The sequence below is a fragment of the Dromaius novaehollandiae genome, chromosome 13 (genome assembly GCF_036370855.1).
Source record: "Dromaius novaehollandiae isolate bDroNov1 chromosome 13, bDroNov1.hap1, whole genome shotgun sequence".
NCBI lineage: Eukaryota > Metazoa > Chordata > Aves > Casuariiformes > Dromaiidae > Dromaius > Dromaius novaehollandiae.
In genome coordinates, this window is record NC_088110.1 from 720,809 (window position 1) to 748,504 (window position 27,696).

Genomic DNA, 27,696 nt, shown 5'->3' on the forward strand with positions numbered 1-27,696 from the left:
AGGTCAAACCTCAGCAATCTGAGGCCCGACTTGAAGGCAGGGCATACAGCAGGGACACCCAGCTCCTAACCTACCGCGACAGCCAAACTAAATTAACAGGTTCCTCAACAAAGGCGCCCAAAACACCAAAGCTATGTGAAGTCTGAGGCCCAATAGCAGCTAGCAAACCACAGACCGCTGTGTTACTGCTGCACCAACGCCACACCGAGTTTCCCCGGGGCTCCAAGAGTTGTCACCAGCGGCACAGCAGAGCCCAGCTGGTGGCCAGGCACTTGTGCTGTCCCGGAGCGGCCGGTACTGGGGCCAACGCTGCTTAACGTCTTTATCAGCGACCCGGCTGCGGGGCCGAGGGCGGAGGGGCGAAGACCGCCCCCCGGGAGGCCTGTGCCTGATGCCGGCCTTCCCCGCTGGTCGGAAGCAGCCGCCCCGGCGCCCAGCGGCCGCCTCGCGCAGCTCAGCCCTCCCCGCGCACGGCGGCCCCGCCTCGCGCACATGCGCAGGCACCCCGCCCCGCCGCGAGCCCACGCCGCCCCCTCCCCTCAGGCCACTCCGGGGCGGAAGTTCCCGTCATGCCCCGCGGCCCGGAAGCGGAAGTGCGGCGGGGCCGGAGCCGGCGGCGGCGGCGGGCAGATGGCGGAGTGCGGGCCGCAGCCCCCCGGGGGTGGGAGTGGGGCTGCGGGGGCGCCGAGCCGACATGAGAAGAGCCTGGGGCTGCTGACCACCAAGTTCGTGTCGCTGCTGCAGGAGGCCAAGGACGGCGTGCTGGACCTCAAGCTGGTGCGGGGGCTACCGGCGGGTGGTGAGGGCCCTCCCGCCCCGCCGCACGGGGGCCGGGATCAAGGGGAGCTCCCGCCGGTGTTGGGAGTCGGGAACCTTCTGCTGGAACTCCTGCGGGCACAGCTGAGTTAAGCTTCGGCAAGCCCGGAGGTGGCCGGTCCTCCGGAGAGTGAAGCAGGTTTGGGGGGGAGAGTATAGAAATGGCGGTCTCTAGTGGAGCAGGTCTAGGGAGGTGAGGCCTCTTCACTAAGCAGAGCTCAGTCTGGGAGCGGAGTCCCCAGGAACACCTGGGGATGTGGCAGAGCTACTAGACTGCACTCAGGATATGCAGAGGTGGCTGTGCACCTGCCATCACAGTGTAGATATGCCCTCCTGCTGCTTCCTTCCAAATAGTTCTCGTTACTCAGTGTTTGTGTTTCTGTTTGAACTGTGTCTGGCTATCTTGTTCTCTTCCATGTTTTTGGCCAGGTTTTGGAAGGCCAGGCACAAGTGCTGTTCAGTCAGACATGCCTTCTGCCACATATTTCCTCTGTTGCACGGTGCCCCACTCCCCCTAAGCTGCTATTTGAACTCAAACACTCTAGTGATAGATCCTTATAGCGCCTGATCTGAGAGCTGTAGAAATGGAGAAACTGTTGCTCCTTATTGTATTTTGGTCCTCTAACACAGCAGGAAGGCAAGTAAAATCAGATTCTTCTCTGCCAGGGACTGTACCCCGATGCCATTGCGCTACGGAGAAGTGTTCTGCAAATGTACCCTGCTCAAACATTTTGAAGATCGTCTAGAGGAAGTAACTCTCTTAATGAAATATACAGTACTTATAACTAGGCCTCTTCTGCATATGAAGTTCCTTCATTGTGGTTTATACCAATATCTTTTATGTGGCTATGTGTGCGAGTTCACTCTGACAACCTCTATATAGACTTCAGGCAGGTGTGGAAATGCACAAAAATGGGAGGCAGGGAGGAGTCTTCTGGTTGTAGACTCCAATCTTCTGCTATGGCAAATTGTCAGCTCTTTGGATTTTGTCAGAAGAGCAATATTTTCTTCCCCAAAATATACATTAAGTGGGGTTCACATTTGTCAGTGTGATTTGAGCAGTAGTGCCGCGTAGGCACTACTGAAGCCCTGGTCCGTTACCATGAAGGTGTGTGAGAGGGGAAAGCCATTTCTGTGCTGACCTGTTCTGTGTGCAGTGCCATTCACATTATTCTAGCGTGCCAGCTAAACACATGGTGGTGCTAAGTTGCCCTGTGGAAGTGGAAACAGGTGGCTCAGCATTGTCTGGTGTATCCAGCAAGCCAAAGAGAACTGCGGTAGTGGAACCTTTGGGGCAAAGCAGCAGTAAGCAAGGCAGGGAAGTCCAAGGGTTGCTCAGGAGCTGCATTCTTATAGCTGTATTTATTCTCCCCCCAGTGGAGAGTCTTTCATATAAAGAAATCTGTCTTTTGAGAAGATGTTAATTCTCCCTATCAAATAGTAGGAGATTTAGGTAGAAAAGACCTTTTGAATATCCACTTTACTGAACAGCAGTCAATTGTACAGCCGTCTCTCTACCTTCTCCTTTCCATTCCCATCTCTCTTACACTGAACAAGCACTGAACTTCTAGGCTGCCAGACTAGTGTCTGCTAGCATAGCTTTGCTGCTAAGGAACAACGATTTTTGCACCAGCCCCAACTGAGGTGGCTGGAATTTAATTTGTGATTAATGGGGAGGTTGCTGGGTAAGAAAAAGAACGAAGGGGCAGTGGCTTCTTCTGATTGTTGCAATGATGTTAAGAACATGGCTTTGTAGTTTGAGGCACCGGGGCAAAAGAGGCGTGAGGTGGGGAGCAAGGCACGGCTGAGAGTTTGGAGTTAAGTCTTCAACTTTTCTGCAGGCTGCAGATACACTGGCGGTGCGGCAGAAACGACGAATATACGATATCACAAACGTCCTGGAAGGCATTGGGCTGATTGAGAAGAAATCGAAGAACAGTATCCAATGGAAGTGAGTGACAGAAAAGACTAAATTGTTCACAGGTCCCTTTTAGTCCAAGGTCCTGTCTCACAGCTGTCTTTTCCCCATGCAGGAAAGCATGGCTTCATGTGGCTGTTGTCTAAATGACACTGTGGTTAAAATGCCCTGTTCAGAGCAAGCTTCCTCAATGGTCTGTGCATGCTTGTACTTCCCCCAGCTGAGCTGTGCTAATGGCAGTAATGAGGAAAGCTGAAGTACATGTGGCACGTCCCTTTTCTATTGGAGCTGTTATCTGGGTCCAAACTAAGTGTTTGTAGTGCCTCGGATTAGAGTAGATGCCTGTCGTGGCACTGGTGAGGGAGAGAGTCTTGCCAGCCTGTGGGATGTGGGAGAATGTACTGAATGTTGCTGTGCTAGGAGTGGTGTAAGGCAGGTAGAGGTAAGGCTTTCTGGGAGATCTGAGCTTGGCATATGGTAGAGGCGGCACCAGGGTCTCTGAGAAATGTTGGAGTTGGTTTGGATGGCTCAAGATGCTGATGTATGTTACTCCTTTTTACATTGCACAGAGGGGTGGGTCCTGGCTGCAACACACGTGAAATAGCTCACAAACTCATTGAGCTGAAGGCAGACATAGAGGACCTGGAGCAGCGGGAACAGGAGCTGGAGCAGCAGAAGATGTGGGTCCAACAGAGCATCAAAAACGTTACAGAAGACGTGCAGAACAGTCGATATCCTTTGTGTGAACTGATTACTCCATCTCCTTGTTAACTTGCTGGGCTGGAAAGCAGAGATGTGAGGGCTTGGTTGGCAGACTACCTTGCTTAGAGTGGGGAGGTGGGGTGATAACCTGATAACCTTATGTTGCTAGAGGATCTGCACTGAAAGGGTCGAGGAGCAGTGTCTTGCTTTGCAAGCAGAGTGACTCTTCCCAGCATGGGAAACAGCTTCCTGTGCAGTGCACACAGCAGTGTGAGACAGTGAGCTTGTTGTACACCCTTGAGCCTTATCTGGCTTCATGAAGTTCCCTGGGGCTGTAATGTTGGTGCTGATGAGAACTCTGTTCCTCTTTGAGCCACGGGTGCTGCTTTCTTGCATGCGGTGCTGCTGTTGCAGCTTTTCTGTCCTCTTAGGAAATCAGATCTGACAAGTACGTAGCTTGCAGACCTCACCTTCAGACCACTTCAGAGGATGGCGTGAAGAGCCTTTTAGGAATGCCATTTCTTGGGCTCAGGAAGAAAACATCAGGCGCCCTTCGAATTCTGTCTTCACAGGAAACTGTAGGCTTTCTCCTTAACTCTGGAAACGTTAGCATATGTGACGCATGAAGATATCTGCAAGTGCTTCACAGGTGAGGAAATAGTGCTGCATAATAAAGGATGTTCATCCCCTCAGTCTATCCCAGCTGCTCTCCTTTGCTCAGGAAAGAGAAGGTGGAGGACCTTGGTTTAGATCCCAACATGGACTGCCAAACAGCATCAAGGAAAATGTAGTACAAGCTCTGAACCCATCCCATGGTTTACATACCACTGAGCTGTAGCTTTCTCATTGCCATCAGGGGGGTGCTGAGGAGGCAGGAGATTTCACTGTGCTCGTATTTGAAGGAGTGTATCAGCTATTCCTGAGGCAGTCTTAGGAGATCTTTCTGCTGGGTGTCACTGTGGTAGTGATGCTTGCTGTTCAGTGCCTTTGCACATGACACTTCCTTCTCTTTCTACATTTCTTCCTTTTCTTTTTATATATGTTATGTTGCAAGCATGTTACAAGCCTTTTATTTTGAGGGCTTGGGTAGATCATGTTCTTATAGGGAGCAAAGTTTTACTGTAAGGTAGAAATCTGTGTGTAAGCAGGAAAATATTGGAAAAAGTGTGTTCCTCTGCTGCATCCTGTCTTTCCCCAAAAGGAATGTGAAGAGGAGGTAGTAAAGAGCAGGGCAGGAGGGACATGTCACTTGCTGTGACCTTGGTCCATTTTGTGCTGCCTTGCAAAAGTTGCAAGGTGCTTGTATAAATAGCCATGTGCTCTGTCTCTGTGGGACGGAACTGAAGGAAACCAACGGGAATCTCTGTTTCTTCTCTACTGGCAAAACAAACAAACAAACAAAAAAAACATGGCCAGTATGCAATATGTCAGCCTTGCAATACATAAACTGTTCTTCCTAGCAGTGGTGGTGTGGACTTGCAGCTCTTTTCTGCTTCAGTAAACACCTGTCCTTTCCTGACCCCGTGCAACCTGCATCTGGTTGCTTGCATCAAAGCGTATGAGATTGAAGCTACTTACCCTGCTTGCCCCAGCCATGCGTAATCTCACCCTTGTTCAGCTCTCTTCATCTCTTTCAGGGCTGTTTTCTCACCCTACTCTTTGTTAGTTCTTCTATTTTTCTTCTTTGTGTGCTTTCCTTGTTTTCCAGGCTTTAGTCTCCTCAAATTCTTGCTGGTAACTTGTGCACGCCACCCCTTGCTTTACTGTTTCTCGTGGTTTAAGTCAGCGCTTCTTTGGGGCAGGTATTGTGTTTTCAGTTTGACAGTGCATGGGGCCAGGTAATTTGTAACAGACTGGAGGAGTTTACTGGAGACCCGCAGACAGACTATTGCTTGGTTGATTGAGTGTTTTGCATTTTATTGCACCTGTTTTTCTAAGGCAGTTTATATGTGCAGAGCAGATTAGATGGCAGATCTGAGTTCATTCTAGAGCAGCAGCTTGGTACAAGTTTTCTCCTTGGCTGTTCAGTGTGTGCCTGGTTTCGCTGTATGAATATATGACTTACTGCATAACTTTTGTTGTATGAATATGACTTACTGGGTATGAGACTTATGGGGTATCTGAATCTCCTTGCGGAGGTTTTTTGTTGGACGTCTTGTGTCCTTGAATTGTGGTGAAGGCTGAATTTCAGCTCCCTTTTTTCCGATTGACTGCTATTGAACTCACTTTCATAAAGTGAGTTATTGATTGAAGGTTTCCATGCTTGTTTTTTTCTCAAATATGTATTCATTATTTGGATTTATAAAATAGTAAGGATGTGTTAATTTTTTAGTGGCCAGGAAGCATCGTTTTCCCATCTGTTACTGTAATATATTTTGCACTTGCAGAATCAAAGAGGAATTGGGAAACGTGCATTGCTTGTTTTGTAAAATTATTTGGGACTTAGCTGTAAAGGAAGATAGAAATGCAATTCCTGTATTGTTGAAGCTAACAGGTCTTAAAGCTTGAGCTTGTATCTTTGAGCTTTATTATATATTTTTAACAGCCTTTAACATTTTTTTAAGTACAGATTTGTTGGAGGAATCCCATCTTACTGTGAAATCTTGTGGTGTTTTTTGTATCTTCTGTTGCTCTGACCTTTGATTTTCTGCCTGAAATTAAAGGATGTATTCTTCTGCTGTCCGTTCTCTGTCATCCCTCTGGAGATCTTCTGTGTTAGTGATCAAGTGAAGTTTAATGCAAAATACCAGTGAAGTGTAAAGGCATGAATACTAACCACACAAAAGCTTACATGTTCAAAGGGAAAGCTGCTAACTGCTCAGCCTAAATATGGCTAATGTCCATGGCACTGGTATTTCTTTGTTCATATTTCCATTTTTAAATGTAAGACCCAGTGTGGAGTGGAGGTTTTTCATCTGTGTTGTATTAGTAAGGGTGCAGATCTTAAGGAGCTGTGGAATTTGGAAAGGAAAGATGCTGGCAGCCTGGCTCCCAGCCCAACATTTGCTGAGCTCTGTGCAGGGTCCTATTACAACTAGGACCAGGCAACTCTCTTGCCAGTGAAGACTAGAAAGCGTTGTATTTGGGTATTGGTCCTCCAGCATGAGGTCGCCATGCTGTTAGCAGCCTGTCTCTTGAACTACACCGTTTCCTCTGTGAGTTGCGTGCTGTTTTGTTCGCAGTTCAAATCAATCAGAAACTTGTGACAACAGGGTGAAGGATCCTTTTCTTGGGATCCAAGCTGTTCTTAGAGTGAATTTAAGCTAGCCCCAGTGTGCCCTCTGAGGGGAAGAAAAGTGGGTCCTGCTAAGGATGCTGCTAAAATGCTTGATTTTTCTCTTTACGGTTGCTTTGGGAGAAACTTTGTGGGTTGTTTGTGCTCTTAGCAGTTGGCACATTCAGTGCAATGTGATTAGCAGCTCAGGTGGGATAAAAGTCGATTCTCCAAGGAAATGAGGACAGTGTGGCCTGTGGGAAGTGCAAGAGATCAGATGGCTGAGGATGCCTCTGGTATCTGTGGTAGAAAGTGGAGGGGGCTTTGAGGAGGGACTCTGTGTCAGCATAATAGTTTGTGCCCACTGAATGCTGACCAGCCTGTTTTCACAGGAGACACCCTCCTTGCAATTCGAGCCCCATCAGGCACGCGTTTAGAGGTTCCCATCCCTGAGGTGAGTGATAGATGTGTGGGCAGTGAGCAGTTGGGGAGGGCTGCTGGACTGACCAGGCTGGGAGTTACTGTTGGTGGGTGTGATGGAGTTGGAGGAACTGGCAAGCCCAAGGAAGGCCCTGGGTATTAAGTAATTGCCGTTTCTGTTATTTGGAAGTACATGAGTAATTGCAGGGGCACCAGAGGGAAGGGTAGTTCTGGAGGTTGGGAGAGAACCTCTGAGAGAATTGTGGGACTGTCCTGAGCTGTCTGGACAGCATGCTGTGCCTCTGGAAAATTCCTGTTCTAGTAATGTATGTCTGTGTATTTTGCTTCTGGCCTTCTTCAGGGCATAAATGGGCAGAAGAAATATCAGATCCATCTGAAGAGCACAAGTGGTCCAATTGATGTCCTCTTAGTAAACAAAGATGCTTGGAGCTCTCCTCCTGTAGTGTTACCTGTCCCTCCCCCCGAAGACCTCATTCAGTGCCAGCCAGCTGTGCCCTCAAAACCACAGATACCACCGCTTGCCCACTTCCAGGAGGCATCTGTTCCCAGCAGCACCCAGCCCTCCACACCAACACCTACCAGCACTCAGGACCACAGCCCTCCCACACAGAAAGCTACTAGTGCAGGTGAGAGGACAGATACGGGATCTTGATGTCTGAATCTTCCAACCTGCAACCTGTGCTTGTTGTCTTTGTTATATCATTTGGCACCACTGAGAAGTCAGCTCCATCCTCTTTGTAACTGCCCCTCAGGTAGCTGTGAGCTGCCATTAGATAGCCTGTTCTTTGCCAGACTTTATAAGCCCAGTTGCTTTTACCCTTCCTTGTAGGCCATGTGCCTCTAACTCCAGCCATTCTGGCAGCCCTCAGCTGGATCTTCTGATGGCCTTCTTGAATTGGGGGGTGGTCAAAGCTGGACACAGTGTTCCAGGTGCAGTCTCCGCCCCAAGTGGGAGGATAATAACTTCCCTTGATCTGCCAGCCACGCTCACGCTTCTCCTGGTGTAGATTAGCGCGTGACTTGCATTAATTGCTGTGAGAGTGTGCTCTTGGTTCATATGCAGCCTGGCATCACGAAGACTTCTCTCCAGCAGAGCTGGTGCAGGATGTGGGAGTTCCTGCTGGGAGAAAGAAAAAAAGCTTTCTTCCTCTTGCCATACAGCAGTCTGCTTGGTCAGCATTGCCAATGAGGGTTTGGTCTGTGCTGTGGTTGCTTTCTTAGGGGCTGGCAGGGCGAATCTCTTGGAGATGACATTTTTGTGTGTCTGTGACTTTTTCCAGAATGCAGTGTCTCAGCGGCAGAGTCCAAGAACAGTGGCGACTTTGACCCTCTCGGCTCTATGTCTGCACCGGCCAGCCAGCCAGCTGGGTTAGACACCCAGCCATTGCAGTCTTCTGCCTCACTGGACAGCGGCTCCGTCCTACCCAATCCCTCTACCTCCTTTGAGCCAATCAAGCCAGATCCCACAGGAAGTGAGTATGCACCCTAGTTTCATTTGTTGCTCCAAAAGCATGCTGCTGCGAGGTACCGAAAGGCTACTGGCTCTGCAGAAACAAGCTGAACTCCGTTCTGCTCTTGCTGTCAGGCAGACTCTGCAAGCGATGAAAAGGCATCTCCCTGTGAAAAGCTGCTGCCTGTGTGAGGGTACTGAGGAACAGTACAGAACTAGGACACCTGCAGGGAGCACCCCCGTGACACGTGTTTCTGCTGTTATATGTAGAATTATTCCTTTTCAGCCCCTTCTCTAGTGCAAAGTCCAGGTTTTGAGACTACGTGAAGCTGTAGAGTTTCCAGCCTTTACCGGGAGCACCTTTGTAACGCAGGAAGTTTTCCCTTACTGGCAGAGCTTATGTCTCTGTTTTGTTGCTTTACCGAGGAGCGCTTCTCGTCTTTACCATCTTTAGTGATGCTGCAGTCTTAATGATCTCACAGTGTAAATTCGGGCAGCTTCCTGATCTGCTTGGTGAGGTGGAGTGGGCTTTAAACAAAGAAGGTTTAGGCTTTATGGAAGGCTGGCCAAAGTAGAGAGAAGCATGCTCTGGGTAATGCAGTGTGCTTTGATGCTGTGGAGCCTGCCTTCACTGCAGAAACACTGGGTTAGAGAGTTATGGTTAGAAGAAAGAATCTTGCCCAAATGTTAGCTTGTGCAGTGCTTTCTTCGCACTTCTGACAGCATGTCTTCATCTTGGAGTAATCTTGACTGTGGAGTAGGCCTTTGATGCATGTATACCGTACTGTATCCCAAAGGGTCTGTGCTGACTGTCTAGAGGCATGCCCTCACCCTGCACAAGATAAATCACGGTGTTGTGTGAAAGCTGAGGCTGCATGAGGCTTGCATATGGGCAGTTACTCTAGAGCAGCTGTCTGTGTTAACATATTCATGAACCAGGGCTCCTACAGGTATATTTTAACATAGTCAAGCTTGAGTATTTTATTGCATTTATTGATCACTTGAGCAGATATAATTAACACAGCACATGGAAGCAGAACTTCTGGATGGTATAGGACGATTTGTGCATAAGGATGGTATAGGACGGGTGCATAAGGAATTGAGAGTATAGCAGGACTGTAGGTGATTATGCTGTAGAGCATGTCAGGCTCTTCGTGTAATGATGCAAATCATTTGGTTTGTTGTATTTCAGTACTGGAACTTCCCAAAGAGCTCTCGGAGATGTTCGATCCAACAAGAGGTATGTTCCTTCCCTGACCGTGGCCTCGTTCTGAGCCCACCTACCCAAAGAAGCAGGACGGTTAATTTTATTCATTTCCTTTTGGATTGTTTTGGGGATGTAGTTTTGCAAGGTGCTTGTGGCTTTCTTGCTTGTAGATGGACACTCTTTAACATTACTGTTTTCTGCATGCATCTCTCTCTCTTCCTGTTGCCAACAGCCTCTGCAGAATTTGCTCTACAGTGTGTAGATGAGGGCTTTCCAGCCCTCAAGCCCATGCTAATCTGTACTCTGGCTTCCCGTGCTCCTTCTCCAGCTTGTCTGCACCATTTGGAGTTACAAGAAAAATCCCTGTTAGTCTTGTTTCAACTGTAGCCTTCCCAGAGCTAATCCAAGCACATAATCTAGGGAGTTAGTCTCCTCTCCTTCAAATATCCCTTAGTAGTTTTGTTGGTGTTAGTAACTTGGGAGCATTAATGGAGGGGATGCTGATAAATGTTAGGTGTTCTGTCTCGGTCCACAGAACATCTGGGGGTCACTGCCAAATTGTGGAACAGACTTTGGTGCTAAGGGCAGGAGAGGTGATGGAAGTTGTTCTAATACAAGCCTGAACTGGGAAACATTTCTCTCTCTCTTTTTTTTCCTCCTTCTAAATTTGCACATTTGAACTACTGACTTTCCCTTTGAAGTTGGCATAGTACTTTCTAGCCCTGCAGTTATGCAGAGCTGAGTCCCCACAGGCACTTTGCAGAGGTGAGAGGATTTGTTAGAACTGTTTCCTGGAGTCTGTAGTCCTCTGCTTTAGCAGGCGCTTTGTGAAAGCATTGCCTGTGTTTAAAAACCCCACAATCTCAAATGCCATCTGTACCACCTCTGATCTGTGTGGTGGGAGGCCTGGAGAGTAACTTTCATCCATGCTTAGCCCAGTGCTCAGAGCACTCACTGCTGTAGACAGAGGATGAGGTTGTGGTAGTGATTAAATACAACCAAAGAGTAAAATGGACTCTTTGCAAACTGCTGTAAGGCTCCAGCCCGTGCAGAAGAGCTAGCTTAACCCAAACTGTCTGTACTATGTGACCATATGAACACTATTAAAAAAGTGATGCTTACTGCTTATATTCAGGTATGTTTATCTTGTTTTGTGGATTATTCCTGCCAGTGTGGAAGGGGAAGGCAGAGATCTAGGAGTGAAGGAAAATACAAACAGCAATGTGAGGTTTTTAACTGTGATCTTTTGAATTGCCCATGGAAGCTGCACTCTGCAAAACAGAGGTGACAGCTACAGTGGCAAAGCTCAGGACTGGAAAGAAGCAACACTCCATTGCTCAGAGAAATGGGCCTTGTAGCATACTTCATGCATCCTCCTCCATCCCTATGTGATTGTAGTAATGTTGCCCTGGCATTGTCTGCTGCTTTACGGCTCTTCAGTTGAAGCCTGAAAGCCCAGAGTTCTTCCTTAGTGCTTTATATTGGAATTACTCTCTGTTTGATTTCCTGTTCCTTTTAAGTGGGTGATAAATAACTGCTTGTTTTACACTTGTATCCTGGAAAAGGCAGAATTTCACACATGTACACACATGACTATATTACTAGTCTTGAAGAAGATCAAGGTTCTGTATTTAATTTCTATTTACTGAAGCTGGCATTATTACTGTCAATTCACTTGGCGTGGAAATTCTCCCATCTCACAGCACCAAATTAGGTAGGTAGGTTCCTGTCTTCTAGGAAAGTAGCCTGTTGTGTATAAGCATCTTTAAAATGGGCTCATTTGAGTTTCTTTCGTGGAAGCTCATTTCAAGTGTGGGTAGCATCTCATCAGTCCAGTTAGATTGAGTTAGATCTTCATTATTTTATCTTGGTTAAGAGAGAGGGGTATTGAGAAACTTGCTTTCAGATTCATAGTTCTTAGAGAGGAGACTGCTGTGGGCATGCTTTGGCTGCCTGTCTGTTTACCCCTCAAGTGCCTCATGAACCTGCTAGCCAAGATCAACTGCACTGGAGGAAGGGATGACCTTTCAGACATAATTAAGTTTCTAATAGTTTTGTGTGGGCAGTAGAGGGGGGAGCAGAGTTAATGGCCTATTGAAGGAGGGATATGCAGAGCTGGGATGTTCATTCCTTTTGGCAGCAGACAGCCAGAAAATCTGCCTGCGTGTATTGCTGGATTAGCCACATCACAGCTGTTGGACAAGGGAGGCAAATTAAGGGAACAAAGGGTACAAATCTGGAGGAGAGTGGAGTTTAATTAGTTCTGCTGCTTATGGAACAATGTCTTTTTTTTTTTTTTTTTTTTCTCTCCCCTCCACTTTAGCAAAGCCAGTGGGTATTTGAGGACTGTTAATGTGTCAGGCTTTACCAGCTCAACTTCAGATGCATGTTGAAGAGTTTCCTTTGGACGAGTTTGGGGGCATTTCTGGAAAGAGGGTGTGTTCTCTTTGTGCATCAGCTAGCACACCAATGTAGGGATAAGGCATAGCCCATTGTATGAAAAGAATTGGCTTACGGTTGAGCTAAGCAGACAGAAATCTCCTGCAGAATTTTTTGACGTTGCTTGAATTGTCTGACACACATTTCCCTTTACTCACGCCAGGAGGCCCAAGCTTCCTTTTGTCACTGCCTGCATGTACTCTGCCTGCTGCCCTCCATTAGCCAAAGAAAGGATAACAAGGGTGAGGACCAGGAGAGGATGGGAAGGGTGGGAAACAACACAGGCACAGACCAGGAAAGTAAAGTGAGTTGCTTACCACACTCGTCTCTCCCCAGAATGTATGAACTCTGAGCTACTGGAAGAGCTGATGTCATCTGAAGGTGAGTCTCTGAGTTTCCACCTCATGCTACAGGCTCTCTGGGGAAGGAAGGCTGTCTTGCGTGACTTTACCCAGGCTGTCAGCCTTGCGCTTGCAGGCTCACTCTCATCTTTTTCGGGCTCTGGACACAGACTCAGTTCTTACTGTACTGCTAGCCCCTGAGAGATGGGTGAGGACCAGAGGAGCTTGCCTCTTCAACATTGCAAGGCGAATTCAGGGAAAACTCAAAGAAATGTCACTGTGAAGTGGCCTCCCTATATCATAAGGAGCTCCCACAGCTCTGTGCCCCTCAGCAACTCTTGGCTAGGTGCAGAAGTGCTGAACTTTGTAACCAAGGGTTTCTCTTTCCCAGTGTTTGCCCCGTTGCTCCGCCTCTCCCCTCCTCCTGGAGATCATGACTACATCTATAACCTGGACGAGAGCGAAGGCGTCTGTGACCTCTTTGATGTGCCTGTCCTCAACCTCTGACTTCTCAGTGCGGCTGTGAGCCTCGCAAACACAGACCATTTTGTAACTCTTTGGAAAGCGTCTATTTTTGGATTCCTTTTGTGCGAGAGCTCGATGAGTGAGCGATTCAGAGATGCTCTCATATGGACTCAAAACCAAGAGATGTGGACTTGCAGGCCGGGAGCCTCCCTGTAGCTTCTTTTTCTCCCTGTGTTGCACATGTGAGGTCTTTGACTTAACTCGTCCCGCTGTATTCCTGTCTCTCCACTGGATCCTGGGCCTCACTTCAAAGGGTCTGTGTTTGAGTGTTCCCAGTTCAGCTGTAGAGTTTGCCCGTGTGCCTCTCCAAGCTTCCTCAGATCTGCATGCCTTGGATTTCCTGCAATCCTAGATGCACTTTGCACCTCCTAGGTACCAGCTGCTACAAGGAGCCTTAGTATTGTGGTCGGTTCACAAGCCCGGAGGTAGTTAGCTAGATTTTCAGTGTGAGCGGTTCAGACTGGGGTAGTTATGCTTTGAATGACAACAGGGGAAAAAATACGGCACCGAAGTGTCCATTTCTTCCAGTGATTCCAGACCAAGTTAGTATGTTTTACAAGTAAAAAGCACTTTTTTAGCCAGCTGTGCCTCCTTGTAGGAGCCAGGAGTTGAGCTGAGTGTTTCCCTGCTTGTGCATCAGCAGGAATACTGTTTCTGCAATGGTGTAGTTCACCAGTTTGCTCATGCACAAGCCCGGGGGGGTCCAGCTTCTTGGGCAGCAGCTGTGCTGCTTTTACAGGGCTAAACAATGGGTGCCAATTTTATTTTATTTTATTTTTTTCCTGAGTGGAGAGATGTTTGAAAGGCCAGACTGCTTCAGCTGTTTTCTGTAAGGTACTCTAGGTACATCAGAGCCTGCTCACATTTGCAAATAGCTGTATTCTCCAACCATTGCACTTGAGCCTTCAGCTGTCTAAAAGGCAACCAGACAGTAATTCAGTAGTACTTTGCCGTGACAAGTTACATAGGTGTTGTCAGAATAGACAGTAGGTTTTTTCCCCCTTTTGCTCTCTTAGCATCTGCTCAGGATCAGACTTTCTGTATATTTGAATTTGCTCCTCCAGTGTCCATACGCATATTCCTGATCCTGTGGCAGGTTGCTACCTAGCATGATGCTTTCTCTGCATCATTTTTCACAAGCTTTTCTTCATTGCTTTGTGATGGAAGGTCTGCAGTAGGGTCTGTATGGTGATCAGGTGATACCAGTCTTGGATCCCATGCATTTTAGTTGTTGGAGTAAAAAGCCCTCATGGGTTTGTGTTGTGTTTTGCAAGCCCCAGCTTAGGTCTTTGGGCACATCCTGTATTTGAATGTCTTAGTTTTGTACATCTTCCTGCCTTTGCAGTGGTTGCAGCTGTCATGCCTTTCCTGCTCAGCAAACTGCCAGAGAGGGGGCTGGGCCGAGAAGCATGGCTTGTCCTTGCGGGGAGGTAGCTCTCAGCCATCCATGTAAGCAGCTGATGTTCCACTTCTCTGCTCAGCTGCATACCATATGTGAAGCACAAAACCAGCCCTGGCTGCGGCACCAGCGGTAAGGGATGTAAAGCCTTCAATTGTTGGAGCTTACAGAAGTGAGGAGAGATATGCTTGGGACTTGTGTTCCTGCTGTGGTTCTGCGTGCGGTCATATATCTTGTGGGAGTCCTCCAGAAGAACCGTTCCTTTCTGCAGCTTGGGAAGCTCACAGTGGCCGAATTTTGCTGTAAAGTACCAGCATCCTCTTCAGAAAATCGTGAAGAATTCAGTAGGAACAGACACTACTGGGCATTTTCTAGTTCAGCTGCCAGCAGTGGGCTGATGAGACAGCGATCGCGTGGGACCCCATGAGGGCAGTGAACTTCAGTCTGCATGCACCAGTTCGTAAACCTTCCCTCCTTTTGCATGGAAGCTACCTGAAAACTGTTGGTCCTCCATGTGCGTTAGCTAGGCTCCATGGCTTTTGTGTAGCTAGAGCTCTCAGTGTACTGCCTGACCTGTGCTCTCCTTCAAAGTGTTAATGTTTGCCATCAGTTAGACAATGTTTGGAAAAGATATCTAGAGAAACTTTACAGTAACAGATGAACTTTGATTCATATATAAAGATTATTTTTATACTTTTTAAAGGAAAGAAAATTGCTGTAATATTTGTACAGTGTTCTCTGAGTGAATAAACAAACTCTTTCCAGAGCTTCCTCTCCACCCTCCTACATGCTCCTCTGCCTTGCCGGGCCCAGAGCCTCTGTCAGAGGGTCCAGTAGCCCTGAAGGAAGCGGTGCTTGGTCCTGGCTTTGGCCCTGCTTGCCTGCACTCGCCCACTGTAACTGCCCGAGTGTTTTATGCTATTTCAAAAGGCTGTTGCTGGATAAGAATCAGCCTGTAAGTGCTGTTAGAAGCACCCGGCTGCTCCCTCGGGCCTGGGGGCATGGGATGGGGCCGACAGGGCCGTGGCAGTCGCGCAGGCGGTGGAGGTTGGTCCTGCTGTACCTGGTGCGTCAGCTCAGGTGAGGGGGAAGGGCCAGGTGCGCGCGCGGGGCCGGGACCGGCGTCGGCCAGGGCTGGGTGCGCCCTGCTCGGGGCCGGGGCCAGGTGGGCCCTGCGCTGCGCCCGGCAGCGGCGTCTCGGGCTGGGGCCGGGCGGGTGGTGCGGGGCAGCGACCGCGGCGGGGGCAGGCGGCGGGGCCGGGCCGGGCGCCCTCGCCGCCGGGCCTCGGGCTGGGCTCGCTCGGCTGCAGAGGCTGCGCCGGGGCGCGGGGTCGGGCCCGGGCCCTCCCAGGGGCGGGGAGGCGGCGGCGGCGACCCGGAACTGCGGCGCGTGGGGCCGCGGCGGGGAGGGGGACGGCGGCGCGGCCGGCCGCCCGCCTCGGGGCCGGGGTGGCGGCGGGCGCGGCGCAGGCGGCCGGGCCGGGCCGTGACGAGGTGCCGTTGCAGGAGCCATGGCGCCGCCCAAGGACGTGGTGAAGATCGCCATCCAGATGGTGGGCGCCATCCCGCAGCTCATCGAGCTCCAGCAGGTACCGCCGCGCCCCCTCCCCCTCCGCCGCCGCCCGGCGCCGCCGCCCCTCTCACGGCAGCCCTCTCCCCCCGCTTGCAGAGCAAGCCGCTGGCCTCCGTGCTCAAGGACATCTGCGACGTGTGAGTACCCTGGCGCCTGCGCCCCACCCAGCACCCTGCCCTGGAGGGGACTGACCGCGACCAGCCTGTAACGGGCTGTGACGGGGCCATGACAGGCTGTGGCAGGCCCTGACCAGGCCAGGGTGGGACTGTGACAAGCCACGACCAGCCTGTGGCAGACCTGCGACAGCCTGTGACGGACCTGTGACAGGGCTGTGACAGCCTGTGGTGGACAGTGACAGGTCACGACAGGCTGTGACAGGCCATGACCAGCCTGTGGTAGGCCATGATGAGCTACGATCAGCCTGCGGTGACCCGTGACCAGGCTCTGGCCAGCCTGTGGCAGGCTGTGACAGGTCATGACTAGGCCATACCCTGCCATGACCAGCTGTGTGTTGCTGCAGGTGGAGCCTGCCCAACGCGGAGCGCTACGCCCTGCAGTACGCAGATGGGCGCCAGACATACATCACTGAGTCGGTGAGTGACTGCCTGCCCCGTCCCTAGCTCCCTGTGGCTTTGCATTCTCCTAACAATTTACTTTCTCATTACAGAATCGTGGGGAGATTAAGAATGGAAGCATTTTATGGCTGACCACCTCTCCGGTACATCTCTCTGTCTCCCTATCTCCTACTCTGAAATGTGCTCCAGCGTCAGCCTGCAGCTTCCTGCCCACCCTGCCACCTCTGCCAGGGCCTGCTCTGTGACATCTGGCTGATCGTGGCTCCTCTCTGTGCTCAGATCCAGCAAAAATAGTGTGGGGAGACTAGTTTCAACTTTCTTTCTCTCTCAGTAGAACTCAGAGGAGTTTGAAGAGAAGCTAAATAATATCTTGCGAAAGGCTTTGGACCCATGGGCAGACTCACCAACTGTTCTTAGTATCGCTCTGGTCTGACTTCCTTCCTCAGTTCCTGCTGGTTTCTGCTCTGATCGCTCTGTGTCTCAGTCCTTCTCCTCACTGGAGCTTTTCTAGCCTGAGCTTCCTTCCAAAACTTATACTTAAGCTCTCCAGCCCCTGCCTCCATCTGAGTTTCTTGCTGTCTTTCAGTGAGCCCCTTTGGCTTGATTCTTTCCTTCCTGGTAGGATCAAGAAGCAGAGGGGTTGTACAACGGGATCCAGAGCAACAACTTGGATGTCAAGTCTGACTCACTGAAGAGGCTTGCAAGCCTTTCCCAAGATGTTACCTTTGCTCAGGAGTTCATCAACAGAAATGGCTTGAAACAGATTTTTTCTATTGTGGAAGAGGGGAATGAGTGAGTATCAGCAGAAGAATTTCCATGTAGTTGTTGGGTTTTCTTCTCCCTTGTAATGCCGCACAACCTCTGAGCTGGCCATTGCCTGGCTGCTCTGTTCAGTATTCCTGGCTTATTGATCCCTGTGGCCCCTTTCTCCAGAGGCCCTGTGCTGTGGCACAGAGGGCAGCATTGGCAGCAGTGCTCTTGGTTCTGCTCTGAGGGTTTTAGCTGCCAGCGGTCTGCAGGCAGCTTGAGAAAGCCCTGATTACCAAATCAGTGGCTCTCTGACTCTTTTCCTCTCAAGATGCGATGCTGTGTCTTCCCCGAGCTCTCCTTTCGCAGAGGATCTGGAGCCTAAGATTGGATAATGCACTGTCTGGCACATTTGCAGGTGGCAGGGAGAGATTTGGGGAGGTTTGCGTTTTCTTAGGGCTTGTGTATGTGGTCTTTGTACCATGGTAACAGCTTTCCAGAAACTGCAGAACTCCTCCCTGCCTTGACTTTCTGGGGTGACTAAGTGCAAGTTTGATTTTTCTAAACATTCTTTCCTCCATTCTCTCTCTGTTCTCTCCATTCTGCATCTTCCTCCATTCACCTCCATTCTCTCTCCTCATTCTATCCTTTCTTTCTTCTGCTCACTCTTCTCTGTTTTTCTAGTTATTTCTGATGTACCCAGCAACATGTAATTGGGTGGCTGCACTCCTACCTTACAGTGGCGACTGTGGGGTATCTGGACCGTTCACTGTGTTTTTTCTTCTGTTTCTCCAGTGTAGGGGAGATACTAGCTCACACGCTGAAGGCCTTCATGGAGCTGATGGAGCATGATTTTGTTTCCTGGGAGACACTTAGTGCAGCCTTCATCAAAAAGGTAGTACATTCTGCAGATTCTGCAGCTTGCACCTTTGGGGTGCCTTGTTACTCTAGTTACCTCGGCTCAGCCTGCCTTTGACTGATGTTTCTGTGCATTGCAGATAGTGAGTTATGTCAATATGAATGCAATGGATGCCTCTGTCCAGCAGCTCTCCTTGTCAATCTTGGAGAACATGGTACCCAGCAGTCGCCTCCTCTTTGAGCTAGTCAGAAAAGAAGTGACTGTGGATCGTCTTCTCACCCACCTGCAGGTGTAAGTGGAGGGGCTGGGGCCTTGTTCTCCCTGCATGCTAGAGCCACTGGGAATGGGGCACTGGAGGGCATTCCCTGGGTCTTGGAGATGTGTTGCTGATTATCCCTGGCGCAACATTGTATTGTCCCTTCATAAATACATTCTGTGTGATCAGTCTGTTCTGCCCCCATTGCCGTGAAGCTGGGGGAGGGATAGACTGTCCTGGAATCCCACTGCTTGGCAGTTAGAAACCATCCCATTTCCAGGTCAGATTCATTCATGTCCTGTTTCGCCCAGATGTCTTTGTTCTTTAGTTGAAATGGCTTTTTTTTTCTGGCATTGTCTCTTCCTGCCTTTCCCCAGTGTGTTTATAAATAGTAGTCCTCACGATTTTGGGAGGCTGTACTGAATAACCAGATTTTGTTAAATCCCTCTGCTGAGTCAGGTTTTTTGTTCCTTCATCTTCCTCATACCTCTGCATCTCTTCAGTTTTGAGGTTTTCTTTCTGCAAAATGGGGAGGCCTAAACTGGGTCCAAGACTCCTGCCAGACAGGAGCCTGCCGCTTGCCTTGGATTTCCTTTCAAGCCCTTCTCCCAACTGCTGTCCCTTACCTTTTCATAGAGATCTTGTGTCACACAAACACTTGTCCTTCATGCATAGGCTCTTCTTGGTTATTGTTTCTCAGAGCTCTCTGGGACCCACAGACATGTCCGAAGCAGTATCTGTTGTTCTGTATGGGGGTGCTCCTCAGTCATAGGTGTGGGGAGTCTCTCTCTCTTGGCCCTGCAGTGCTCCTGGTTCTGCTGCCAGCAGCTCCTCACTGATGGCTCCAGCCTTGGGGCATCGTTTCCCCAAATCCCCCAGCTCAGTCTGGCAGCCAAGGGGGAGAAGAGTCTGCCTTGGGGAGGGCAAGACCATCCTCTTGCATGGTGACTCTTTTCCTCCTCCTCCTCCTTCCCCAGGACAAACATCCAGTTGCAGCTGAAGGCGATGGCCCTGCTCATTGCACTGCTGCTGGCTGCTACCGATGCTGAGCGACGGGTAAGGAGCTGCTTTCCCTGAGAGCAGTGGCCAGGACCATATGGCTGCAGAGTGGTGGGTGACTGCAGGGCAGTGGGCATCACAGGGCTGAGCACAGCAGCGCAGCCATTGCTGGGGCGCTCTGCTGAGACGCTTCTGGTGTTTTACTGTCTGTGGAGTAGTTTTGGCAGATACAAGAATTCAAATGCTAGGAGCAGCAGTAGGTGTGGTGCTGTCACAGGGACTGTGATGGCCCAGACGCAGAGCACAGCATGGCTGAGTATGGATGGCATGGGAGCTGGTGGTGCAGGGCAGGGATTCCCTCATCTGCGACGGGAGGTGTGGGCAGCTGGGATCCTGCATTGTAGTGTTTGCGTAGACATTTAAAGTTAGTCTCCCTACGCTGCCTCTTCTCTTTGGCTGGCACAGCTTGTGTCAGTGGCCTTGTGGGACAGGGTCTGTCGGGGTCCTGCTGGAGCTTGCTGGCTCTGGGTGCCAGAGCGCTGGGAGCTGAGGACAGGTTTCTTGCTCACCAGTGTCACTCCTCAAGCTGCCCGTTCCTTTTTATCCCTACCTTGCCTGTGGCCCAGAGCCTGGTATAGCAGGGGTGGGGGTCTGTACAGGGAACACTGGCTTTTCTGGGAAAGAGTAGCATGCTGAGCTGGGGAATATTTCACAGTCTCTTCCCTTCCTAGGATATGATGGACTACCTGAGGGAGAGGAACGTCAGGCAGTTTATCCACAAGGTGTGAAGCAGGGGTCATACAATGGTCTGCTCTGTGCCCCTTCCTCTATCCTTCCTCCCTAACCTCTGCCTCTTTTTGTGTGCCCCACCTCAGCCCATGCCTTTGATGGCTCCCTGTCTGCTTGGGTTAGCTGTGTGCCCCACACCCCTTCCTTGATGCCTCCTGTGGGTGCTGTTGTGCCCCTCTGAGGGGCCCCAGCTCTTGCCCAGCTCTGAGGAGAGCTGCCTGCCTCTTACAGCCCCACTGAGCAGCAGGGCCTTTGGCTGTTGGGCTCTAAACCTAGAGGGACTGGGGACTGCAGCCTGGGGGAACCTTCTCACTCGCAGTCTCCTACAGAACATCATCCACAGCTCGGAGCCACTGGGGGATGAGATGGCCCATTACCTGTATGTGCTGCAGTCCATCAGCCTCAACCTGCACGAGCGCCGCATGAGGACCCCCATGGATCCCTATTCACAGGTCTGGGAGCACTCTTCTTGCGGGTCTGGCCCCCTGCTCTGTCCTACTCCCTCTCTCCCTCTCCCTGATGCTGCTGCCCTGAATGGAACTTTCTCTTCCACCTGTGGAAGTGGAGGCGGATAAAGATTTGCCTTTGGGGTGTGTTCCTTTCCCGATAGATTTCATTGTTCGTTTTAGTCCTGTGAGAACCTGCTTCCCCGGGCTTGCTGGCATCCCTTCTCTCTGCTCTCCCTGCAGGAACAGCGGGAGCTCCTCCAGTCGCTGCGCCAAACTGCCTTTGAGTCGGAGAGCGAGACGCCCACCGGCAACTTCAGCACTGAGCGCCGGCGCTCCCTGTGTGCCAAGGAGTTCCGCAAGCTGGGCTTTGTGGTGCGTCTGCCCCGTGCCCCCACACTGTCCACACACCTGTCCTACCACCTGGCCTTGCTGGGGCCTTCCAACATCTTCCCTGGGCCTGGTATCCCTGTTGGTCCCACTGGGCTGCCGTGCGGGACCTCCTTTCTGCTCCCTCAGCACCACTAAACAGTGAGTGCCGCAGAGCTGCCGTGCACTGCAGAGACCGTTAGTACTGTCCTTTGCTTTAGTTGCAGTCCTTGTTTTGAAGAGCAAATCCCTGGGCTGCAGCGGGGGGGGGGGGCTTTGCTGCTTGGAGAAGAAAGCAGTTGCTAAATTGCATCCTTTTGTGTCCTCAGAACAACAGCAACCCAGCACAGGACCTGTACCGTGCGCCCCCAGGACTCCTCGCCCTCGACAACATGGTGTACTTCTCCAGGCATACCCCCAATGCCTACAGCAGGGTGAGTTCTGTCACATGGAGAATTCTCTGGCAGAGAGGTGCTCGTGGATCTCCTCTTTCTCGGACCAGTCCTTGGCCAGACCCAGGCTGGAATACCGCTGCCTCTTGAGCTGGTGTCCTAGTGTTGCCCTGTTTGACTTTCAAAATGCGTCTGAGCCCTTCCTGAGGATAGGAGCCAGCCATTTGAGGCTGATGGCACTCCACTAAAGGGCCGCTGTATGTTTTAATATTTGCTTACAGCTTGGTTTCCAGGTCTAGTCTGAGTCTAAGCAGATCTGGGCAATTTGGGCAAAACCAGTCAGTGAATGCAGAGTATTAGCCACACTCTGACTCGTTCTGCCTCTGCTCAGCTCCAGCACTGAGGCAGGAGGATGAGGAGACTGGGGCTGGTTTTCAAGGAGAAGCTAAATACTTTTGTTAGGTGGGGACAGCTCAACTAGAAGGTGCAGAAGGAGCACGGGGAGTCCAAGCCCTGTATTGCTGGGACACCGCTCTGATTCTGTGGTGTGTGTAATGTGAGGCAATGACCTTTTCCTCCAGTTTGTCCTTGAGAACAGCAGTCGTGAAGACAAACATGAATGCCCATTTGCTCGGAGCAGCATCCAGCTCACCCTGATCCTCTGCGAGATCCTGCACGTGGGAGAGCCATGTATGTGTGTGCTCCAGCTCACCCCTCTCCTTGCCCTGCTGCCTCCTGGCTGGCAGGAGTGAGGGCAGGCGTGGTGCCGTGGCTGGGGGGCTGTGTACATGCCTGCCCAGCAGGGCACCAGGCTCCAGTGTGGCTGACGCTGGGGGAAGGGGAGGTAGGGCTGGGAGATATCTGGGTTCTCCTGGATACTGAAATTCCCTGGAAAAATTGGGGAGTCTGGCATCATCTGTCCTTCTCACTGCAGGCTCGGAGACGGCTCAGGCCTTTTACCCTATGTTCTTCGGGCAGGACCATTTCTTCGAAGAGCTCTTCTGCATCTGCATCCAGCTGGTGAACAAGACCTGGAAGGAGATGCGTGCTACCCAGGAGGACTTTGACAAGGTGAATGGGGATGTTAGGGCCGTGGATGGGAGCCAGGGCCACAGGGTGTGTGTGTGTTCAGGGGCTCTGGGGAACATCGCCAGGCTAGGAGTGACTCCCTGCACCCCCCCCAGGTGCTGCAGGTGGTGCGGGAGCAGATTACCAGAACCCTGTCCCTCAAGCCCACCTCCCTGGAGCTCTTCAAGACCAGAGTGAATGTGCTGAACTACAGCGAGATCCTCAAGCTGCGTCAGACGGAGCGGCTGCACCAGGAGGAGACGCTGGCCGTGCCCGTGCTGTGAGTGGGGTGTGGGCAGGGAGCTGGAGCTGTGACAGGGCCGTGCTGCTCCAGGCAGGGAGTCTTGGGCAGGGCCGCAAACCCTACCTGTGGTGGGAGGGAGATTCTGTGGGGCTGGGAAGGCCCTTGGAGAGGTGGTGGGTCAGTGCTGGAGAGTCCATGCTCCTCTCCTTCTGGCTCTTGGCCCAGAGAGTTGCGTGAGAGGCTGAAGCCTGAACTCCTGGAACTGATACGACAGCAGCGTCTGCTGCGTCTCTGTGAGGGCACCCTCTTCCGCAAGATCAGCAGCCGTCGCAGGCAGGGTAAGTGTCAGCCCAGTGCCTGTTACCTGGACGGGGTGCCAGGGTGGGAGCAGAGGCCGAAAAAGTGTCCACTTTCCTTGCCACAGGAGAAGCCACAATTAACTGTGGCCATTTCTGTGGCAGGCAGTGTGCTAGGCTCTCAAAAAGGCTGGGTCAGGCTGAACTGCATGGTGCCTGGGTTGGGGGGCTGGGAACACAGGTGTGTGAGTGGGGGGCTACTCCATTCACCTGGAGACTGGGCACTCAGCTGGGGGCTGAGCATATCCCTACGGCCTTTCTGCTGCAGATAAGCTCTGGTACTGCCGCCTGTCTCCCAACCACAAGGTGCTGCACTATGGGGATGTGGAGGAGGGGGTGCAGTCTCCCCCTATTGAGAGCCTGCCGGAAAAAAGTAGGTGATGGTGGAAGAGAGAAAGAAAAGGGGGGGGGAAGGGAGGAAGGCAGGGAAGGGAAGGGATCCTCCTTCACACCGAAACTCCAAAGTGCTGAGGATGCCAGAGGGAGGGAACTGCCCCCCCTGCCCAGGTGCTGCATGTTTGACCAAGTACCTACACGTGCTGCGGGGCTGGTGGCTGTGGCAGTTCAGACCAGGGCTGGCTGGCTCTGGAAAGAGCACTGCAGGGCAGCTTGAGCTCTCCTGAGTGGCATACGGGTGTGAGACCCCTTGCTCGGACTCCACTGAGCTCTGAGCACCAGGGACCCCCCATGGTGTGGGGGCAGATTGCTTCCTGCCACTGCCAACAGCATCTCCATGGCCTTTCCTTACTGAAACTGGCCCAGAGCCTGTTCTGAGCCCAGATGTCCTTTTGGGTCTGTGGCTAATTGCCCTGTCTCCTTACACTGCTGGTCCAAGAGGTCTGCAGTGGCCTGGGGTCCCTGCCCGGGGCAGCAGTTTTGTGGGTAAGGAGGGAGAACAGTAGGCACTCACAGCTCCTATGCGTGCCCCAGTTCCCGTGGCAGACATGAAGGCACTGCTTGTTGGAAAGGAGTGTCCACACACGAAGGAGAAGAGCTCTGGGAAGCAGAACAAGGTCAGCACCACCCCCTACCCCGCACAGTGCAGAGGACCCAGCATGCTTCCCTCCCTCCTCCCTGTGCACACTGGACTGCACTCTCCCACCCGCTTTGCACCTACCACGTACCACCCTGTACCCAGACGTGTCCTGAGGTACAGCTGTCCTTGGCAGCTGGCCAGGATCCAGGACTAACTGTCCACTTCCAAAACCTAGAGGCCTCTGAAGGAGATGTGGAGATGGGCTACCGTGTGGCAGGTTTTGGCCTGTCTAGATGGGGGGAGATTGGAGGCATGTTGGGTCTTCTGGGTCACACAGGAAGAGGCTGGGAAGGTAGCTCCTGCTGTGACCTCCACTAGGGCAGAGCACGTCCAGCAGAGAAGCCAAGGAAGCCTTTTTTGCCAACCCCTGTGCTTTTCCTGCAGGATGTCCTGGAACTTGCCTTCTCCATTGTGTATGATGTGGAAGAATACTGTCTGAACTTCATTGCCCCCACACGGTATGAGGTGAGCTCCGAGGGCCAGGGGTGCTCAAAGGCATGCTGTAGCCAGATGCCCTTGCTAGGGGGAGAGCAGACAAGGAAGGGCTCATCTTTTTTCTCCCAGCCTTGGAAAAGGGGGCCTGCTGCAAAGTGCTTTGAGCACTGTGGTTCTCAAAGGTGCCATGTGCACTCAGCAAGACAGAGGAGAGAAGGGGCTGAGGCAGGTAAACTGGCAGTTGCTAGCTTTGCCCTGGATTTGGACACCAAAGGGTGATTTGTGACACTGGGAGAGGAAGCACCCACTCCTGCCCTCCACTGCATAGCCCAGAGGAACTGGGATTCCCTGGCATCCAGCTAGTGTCCCAGCTAATGCCAAAGGGACAGTAACTCCTTTGTGCGTGTGGCTGAGGCCTCAGAGGAATGCGAGAACTGCCGCTCTCCAGCTGGCTGCGAGATTTGGGGATGAACAAAGACCCAGCCTGGCTGGGAAGGTCACACATGGAGCTCAGAGGCTGACACTGGCTTGAGGATGGGCTGTGGAAGCAGGGGTAAGTGGCCGGGGGAGGGTAGGGCTGAGGCCATATGCTGGAAAGCAAGCTGATGCCTTCTCTGACTGGAAAGACAGGCAGATGCTAGTCCCCCCAGGGCAGCACTGCATGTCAGACATGCCACTGGGCTTCCCCAGGGCTCTGGGCCAGGCTCCGCATGGCTGGAAGCTCAGTGCATGGTGGCAAGGGAGAAAAAAGCATTGTTTTTAGCTGCATTACTCTGCTGGAGCGTGGGCGGACAGTTCTTAGAGGCTGGGGTCAAGCTGCCCTTAGTCTAGGTGAGGGCAGGGTGAGAGTGGCATGGTGAAGGAAGTATGGGGAAGGAGGAACTCAGTGCAGGGCTGCTCTGGATGCATGGCCTGGGGTGGGTGCTGTGGCAGCCACACAGATGGAGAGAGGGATTCCCTTATCACCTGACAGGTGCTGGAAATGCCTGTTCTTTGCTCCCCCAGTTCTGCCTCTGGACAGATGGGCTGAACATGCTCCTGGGCAAGGAGATGACGAGTGAGCGAACACAGACAGATCTTGATGTCTTGCTGTCGATGGAACTCAAGCTGCGGCTCCTGGACCTGGAGAACATCAGCATCCCTGACACTGCCCCTCCTGTCCCAAAGCCCCCCAGCAACTTAAACTTCTGCTATGACTTCAGCCATGCAGAGCAGTGAGTTCCTGCATCCCTCCCTGTGCCCTACTCCCCTGCCCCTCTCTTTCCTCTACAGGCTGCCCTCTTTGGCTCTGAGGTGGTCGGAGCTGGAATCATTTTGCTGTCTGCCAACAGCAAAACACTTCCTCCAAGCTCTGTCCTCCATTCCTGCCCAAAGGGATGAGCCCAGGTGCTGGATGGTGGCCTGTGCTGTCTGTCCCCTTCCTGTGTACAACAGGTTGTGAGCAAGCAGGGTGGTCTGTCTCCTCTTCCACACCTCCTACTTGCCCAGCCTGAGCTCACCAGGACCCCAGAGCAAACTCCCCACCCCTCTTCACCTGTGCCCTGATCTCCCATGAGAGCACAGGGCTCAGCCACTGAGCTTCAGGCTCCTGCACTTACCATGCTACTGTTAAATGGAGGCTGGCAACTTGTCTGCTTTGCTCCCCTGCCATGGGCAGGTGAGATGAAGCACCTTCCAGACAGCTGAGCCCTTCTGTGCTGGTGCTGCCCACCCCCACTTTGCTGCAGTCAGGCTCTGGGAAGAGGGCAAGGAAGCCAGCAGGAATAAAGGTACAGGTAGGTGTAAGGCTGTGACAGTGTGGGGACAGCATTACAAAGGTACAAGTCTGCACAGCCTGACCCTCCCCATAACAGCACCTCAGGGTAGAGACTCCCTTTTGGAGAAGAAAGGGGTGAGAAAAGAAGAAAACACCACTATTAAAGCTTGGTGACCAGATGGCATTCTCCCACAGGGTCAGTGTCATGTGATTACCCAGGCGGGCCACGGCCCTTACGCAGCAGGGGAGCTTATGGACAGAGCAGGATCCTAGCACCAAATGGGTCGACTGATGGGCCGGTCACTTATGCACTGCAAATTTTCTGCTGAACCCATCTCTCCTCCCATCCCTTCTGCAAGTGCTCCCAGAGGTCAGTTAGGACACAAGTCCCTTCTCCCCAGCAGAATCTGAAATGGTCACAGGCTTATCGCCACTGTGCCTAATGCAGCAGGGAGATCCCCAGTCTGCCCTTGCTGCACAGCACTGAGATGCTTGTGCGAATCCTGGTGCCTTCCCCCACGTTGGCAGATACTTGCACACTTCAGCCATGCTGCTGCACCACTGCAATACAAGCTACCTCCTCTATGGCCCCAAACATCTCCCACCCTGGTGCCCCTACTGTTAACGGTACCCTGGTGCCCTGTGCCTCCTTGTGCCTGTACAGCTTTTCCAAGGGCTGTTTACAATAAGGGATTAGCCTGTGAGCCTATGACTGTCTAAGCACTGTAACCACGCATTGCTGGGGTGGCATGGGCTGTGACTGCGCCTCCACCGCCTGCGTATTTGGACAATAAACACTTGTGAAGAACTCAGCACTGTGTCCTTCTAAAAGATTTGGGGAATGGGTCAGGCTGAATGCAGGCAGAAAGGCCAGGGCCACAGTGGGAGGGTGAGACAGGGGCTGTGTTGTAGAGCTGGACAAGGTGCAGCATCATGCTCTGCCCTCCTGCCTGCACGCACCAGAAGAGAACCACACTAACAGACTGTTTCTTGAAGAACAGCGTGTTGGGCAGCATCCAGGATGCCAGACATGCATTTGGAAAACACTGCTTCCTGCATTGCAGGCACAAGCTGGGGAGGATAAAGTGAGGCCGTCTGGAAAGCTGCAGCACAGTGCTTTAAGCATCCTGTAGGATGGCTGTCAGGAAGATTTCATTCCTACTGCTGAGTGGAGGAGCAGGCAAGGAGTCAGGTCACCTCAGAGCAAGGTGGCTATGGGGCTACAGCTAAGACTTACTAGGCTGGAAAGGGCATTAGGAGCACTGCAGATTGCCCCAGGTTGATCTGAAGGCAGGGCACCATGACATTCCTGTCTTCCACAGGGATGTTAGGGCCTCCAGTCCA

At 51.9% G+C, this 27,696-nt stretch overlaps 2 protein-coding genes across 5 annotated transcripts; both read left to right on the forward strand.

The window, feature by feature from the left end:
* The first annotated feature begins 552 nt into the window (after nt 1–552).
* On the forward strand, nt 553–15,218 carry E2F4 (E2F transcription factor 4). Of its 2 annotated transcripts, XR_010391353.1 has the most exons (11): nt 553–777; nt 2,658–2,767; nt 3,304–3,465; nt 4,042–4,085; nt 7,043–7,104; nt 7,432–7,717; nt 8,372–8,563; nt 9,734–9,781; nt 12,351–12,429; nt 12,524–12,568; nt 12,920–12,959. XR_010391353.1 is itself a non-coding variant. In XM_026113240.2 (10 exons), exons 1-10 carry the CDS (start codon nt 631–633, stop codon nt 13,033–13,035), a joined length of 1,212 nt encoding a protein of 403 aa, XP_025969025.1. In that variant the 5' UTR covers nt 554–630; the 3' UTR covers nt 13,036–15,218. The 2 variants fall into 2 exon arrangements, 1 of the variants encoding a protein (XP_025969025.1); XM_026113240.2 differs by lacking the exon at nt 12,351–12,429 and having other exon boundaries at nt 554–777; nt 12,920–15,218.
* Nucleotides 15,219–15,598: 380 nt separating this feature from the next.
* ELMO3 (engulfment and cell motility 3) lies at nt 15,599–27,164 on the forward strand. Of its 3 annotated transcripts, XM_064519297.1 has the most exons (21): nt 15,599–15,617; nt 15,959–16,041; nt 16,122–16,162; nt 16,546–16,618; nt 16,693–16,743; nt 17,223–17,392; nt 18,143–18,242; nt 18,346–18,497; nt 19,440–19,518; nt 20,193–20,243; nt 20,580–20,702; nt 20,940–21,071; nt 21,395–21,499; nt 22,039–22,147; nt 22,392–22,528; nt 22,642–22,805; nt 22,995–23,107; nt 23,394–23,498; nt 24,056–24,138; nt 24,546–24,626; nt 25,602–27,164. In XM_064519297.1, exons 2-21 carry the CDS (start codon nt 15,964–15,966, stop codon nt 25,812–25,814), a joined length of 2,160 nt encoding a protein of 719 aa, XP_064375367.1. In that variant the 5' UTR covers nt 15,599–15,617; nt 15,959–15,963; the 3' UTR covers nt 25,815–27,164. The 3 variants fall into 3 exon arrangements, with proteins under 3 accessions (XP_064375367.1, XP_025969013.1, XP_025969014.1); XM_026113228.2 differs by lacking the exon at nt 15,599–15,617 and having other exon boundaries at nt 15,814–16,041; XM_026113229.2 differs by lacking the exons at nt 15,599–15,617; nt 22,039–22,147 and having other exon boundaries at nt 15,814–16,041; nt 22,436–22,528.
* Nucleotides 27,165–27,696: the final 532 nt, after the last annotated feature.